The sequence below is a fragment of the Lucilia cuprina genome, chromosome 3 (assembly GCF_022045245.1).
Source record: "Lucilia cuprina isolate Lc7/37 chromosome 3, ASM2204524v1, whole genome shotgun sequence".
Lineage (NCBI taxonomy): Eukaryota > Metazoa > Arthropoda > Insecta > Diptera > Calliphoridae > Lucilia > Lucilia cuprina.
This window is the reverse complement of record NC_060951.1, coordinates 10,030,706-10,033,961: the sequence shown is the minus strand read 5'-3', so window position 1 is coordinate 10,033,961 and position 3,256 is coordinate 10,030,706. Positions and strand designations below refer to the sequence as shown.

Here is a 3,256-nt window from a genome sequence, read left to right as displayed (position 1 = left end):
TTTATAAAGAAAACTTCTTTGAAGACCAATTTTCTATAGAAAACTTCTTTGCATAACAGAAAAATTCTTCTTAGAACACTTATGAATAGAAAGCTTCTTCTTAATAGATTTCGAAGAACAGTTTTCTAAAGAAAACTTTTTCGTAGAACAGTTATCTAAAGAAAACATTTTCTTAGAATAGTTTTCTATATAAAACTTTATCGTAGAACAGTTTTATAAAGAAATCTTCTTTGAAGACCAATTTTCTATAGAAAACGTCTTTGCATAACAGAAAAATTCTTCTTAGAACACTTATGAATAGAAAGCTTCTTCTTGATAGACTTCGTAGAACAGTTATCTAAAGAAAACATTTTTTAGAATAGTTTTCTATATAAAACTTTATCGTAGAACAGTTTTATAAAGAAAACTTATTTGAAGACCAAAACTTCTTTGCATAACAGAAAAATTCTTCTTAGAACATTTATGAATAGAAAGCTTCTTCGTGATAGACTTCGAAGAACATTTTTCCTAAAGAAAACTTCTTCGTAGAACAGTTATCTAAAGATAACATCTTTTTAGAATAGTTTTCTATATAAAACATTATCGTAGAACAGTTTTATAAAGAAAACTTCTTCTTAGAATATTTATGAATAGAAAGCTTCTTCTTGATAGACTTCGAAGAACATTTTTCCTAAAGAAAACTTCTTAGTAGAACAGTTCTTCTTCTTTTTATAGAAAGTTATTTCTTTTAACGGCTTTTTATGTAAAACCTCTTCGTAGAACAGTTTTCATAAGAAACCATCATTGCAGAACGGTTTACAAAAGAAAACTTTCGTAGGACAGTTTATAGAAAAATTCTTCTTAGGACAGTTCTCTATAGAAAATTTTTAGAACATCTTTCTATAAAAATTAACAAATTTCTACAAATTTTATTTTCCATTCACAGCTGAACCCTTACAAAGATTTCAATGGACGTTCCCAGTACGGTTTCGCTGCTCCCCATGGTACCCTACGAGATGGTTTACGTTGTAGTGCTAATAAGGCCTACATTAGACCCATATGGAAAAGACCCAATTTAGATGTATTACTAAAGGCTTTTGTGGAAAAAGTAATCATAGATCCGCATAGCAAACAGGCTAAGGGCATAATATTCAATTGGTTGGGTGCTAGATACGAGGTAAAAGCTACACGTGAAGTTATTTTATCTAGTGGAGCCATAGCTAGTCCTCAACTTTTAATGGTGTCGGGAGTGGGACCACGCCAACAACTACAAAAACATGATATTGATGTTATACATGACCTGCCCGGAGTGGGTGGTAATCTACAAGATCATATCTCGGCCACGGGTAGTTTATATACCATAGATAATGCGGTAACGGGAGATCATTTATCATTTATTGTGCCTGAAATGTTAAATGCCAAATCGGTGGATTCATTTATTCATCATGCCGATGGTTTCTTTTATGCTATGCCCGTATCAGAGGTTATGGGATTTTGGAATAGTAAATATCAAGATCCCAGTAAGGATTGGCCAGATGTACAATTTTTCTTGGGCAGCTATGGTTATGGTACTGATGGTGGTCTTATAGGCAGAAGGGGGGCGGCCATGACCATGATCAACTATGCCCAATCATTTGAACCGATTATATATAAAGATAGTTTTATAATTACACCATTATTGATGAGACCAAAAAGTCGTGGTTGGCTGGAAATTACCTCAAAACATAATAGTGAATATCCGAAAATATTTCCAAATTATTATGATCAACCAATAGATATGGCGATTATGGTAAGATTTTAGAAATTATATTATAAAAGCTTTTAACTGATTAATATTGTCTTTAAAACAGGTGGAGGCCTTAAAGTTTGGTCATCAGTTCAGTCAGGCTCCTATCTTGAGACGTTTAAATGCTACTCTTAATATTTATGTTTGGCGTAATTGTCCTCATGTGGAGTATTTAAGTGATGCTTTCTGGGAGTGTTTGGCTCGTTTCTATTCACAGACAATTTTCCATCCAGTAGGCACCTGTAAAATGGGAACCTACCATGATCCTGATGCTGTGGTGGATCCACGCCTAAGAGTTTATGGCATTAAAGGTTTGAGGGTAATAGATGCCAGTATTATGCCCACCATTACAACGGGTAATACAAATGCACCCACTTTAATGATTGCCGAGAAAGCGGCCGATTTGATAAAAGAGGATTATTTTCATTATAGACATTGAAGAGGTACTGTTTCTCTTTAAGAGTTTATAATAGTTTTAGAACATATTTGTATTTAAGAGTTAAAATTTAATAAAGAGTTAAAATTAAAAAGCGATTTTGAAGTTGCACGTTAAGTTTATCGCAAACATTTACGGTCAACACTCACTATATAACGTCTTACGTTATACATACTTATATTAACGTTCAGTCTTAAGTGATTTGGTTTCAAAACTTTACTCCTAATTTAAACTCCTCTTAAATTGAAGTAGAGCTCACTATACATACACATATGAGAGATTTTGATGATCCTATATCAAGATCATCAAAATCTCTCAATACCCGTCCAAATTATTAATTTATCATGAGATACATATTTTAATTACTTTAACGTATGAAATACATATATTTGGTGTTGACAGTTCAAATATTTTGTAATAAATTTATTTCTTTCATTTTATTAAGTTTTTATTTCTGTTTTACTCTAAAAAAGTTTCCGCAACTTGAAGTCAAAAGTTGTCCAAATAATTTAACTCATCACGTTATACAGTTGCAATTACTATTAGCTTTGATCAAGGTAAAAATCTGATGTAATCATTTGTGAGATTTGAACGCAAATACTCATTAAAAAAGGAAACCTAGTCCAAGGTAAATAAGATTAGAAAATTGTTAATGGAATTAAATGAGTTGTAATAAGAGTTGGTATAAAAAAGTAACATGTTTTGAATTGCAATACGCATTGAAATAAAATGCAGATTAGAAACCTGTCCCAAAGAAGAAATTTGTAAGAGAAAAATGTCAGTAGTTTAAAACATACATATGTGTGTATATGGAAAACACTTTTCTGAAACAGTTTTCTAAAGAAAAGTTTTGAAAAGTAAATTTTTCTATAGAAAACTTTTTCGTTCAATAGTTCTTTTAAAAACTTGTTCACTCTTTTCTACAGAAATACTTAGTTTACTTTGTCTTTCATATCTATCTATCTATCTATCTATCTATCTATCTATCTATCTATCTATCTATCTATCTATCTATCTATCTATCTATCTATCTATCTATCTATCTATCTATCTAT

The 3,256-nt window shown here is 31.1% G+C and overlaps 2 protein-coding genes across 3 annotated transcripts in view; both read left to right on the top strand.

The window, feature by feature from the left end:
* The window catches only part of LOC111688970 (glucose dehydrogenase [FAD, quinone]), a 3,162-nt gene extending 863 nt beyond the window's left edge, over nt 1-2,299 (top strand). The window contains exons 2-3 of the mRNA XM_023451476.2: nt 926-1,768; nt 1,830-2,299. Coding sequence (XP_023307244.2) covers nt 926-1,768; nt 1,830-2,204 — 1,218 coding nt within the window. The 3' untranslated portion in view covers nt 2,205-2,299. The remainder of the gene's footprint in view (nt 1-925; nt 1,769-1,829) is intronic.
* The window catches only part of LOC111681149 (flotillin-2), a 347,120-nt gene that overhangs the window by 274,907 nt on the left and 68,957 nt on the right, over nt 1-3,256 (top strand). The window lies entirely within an intron of this gene.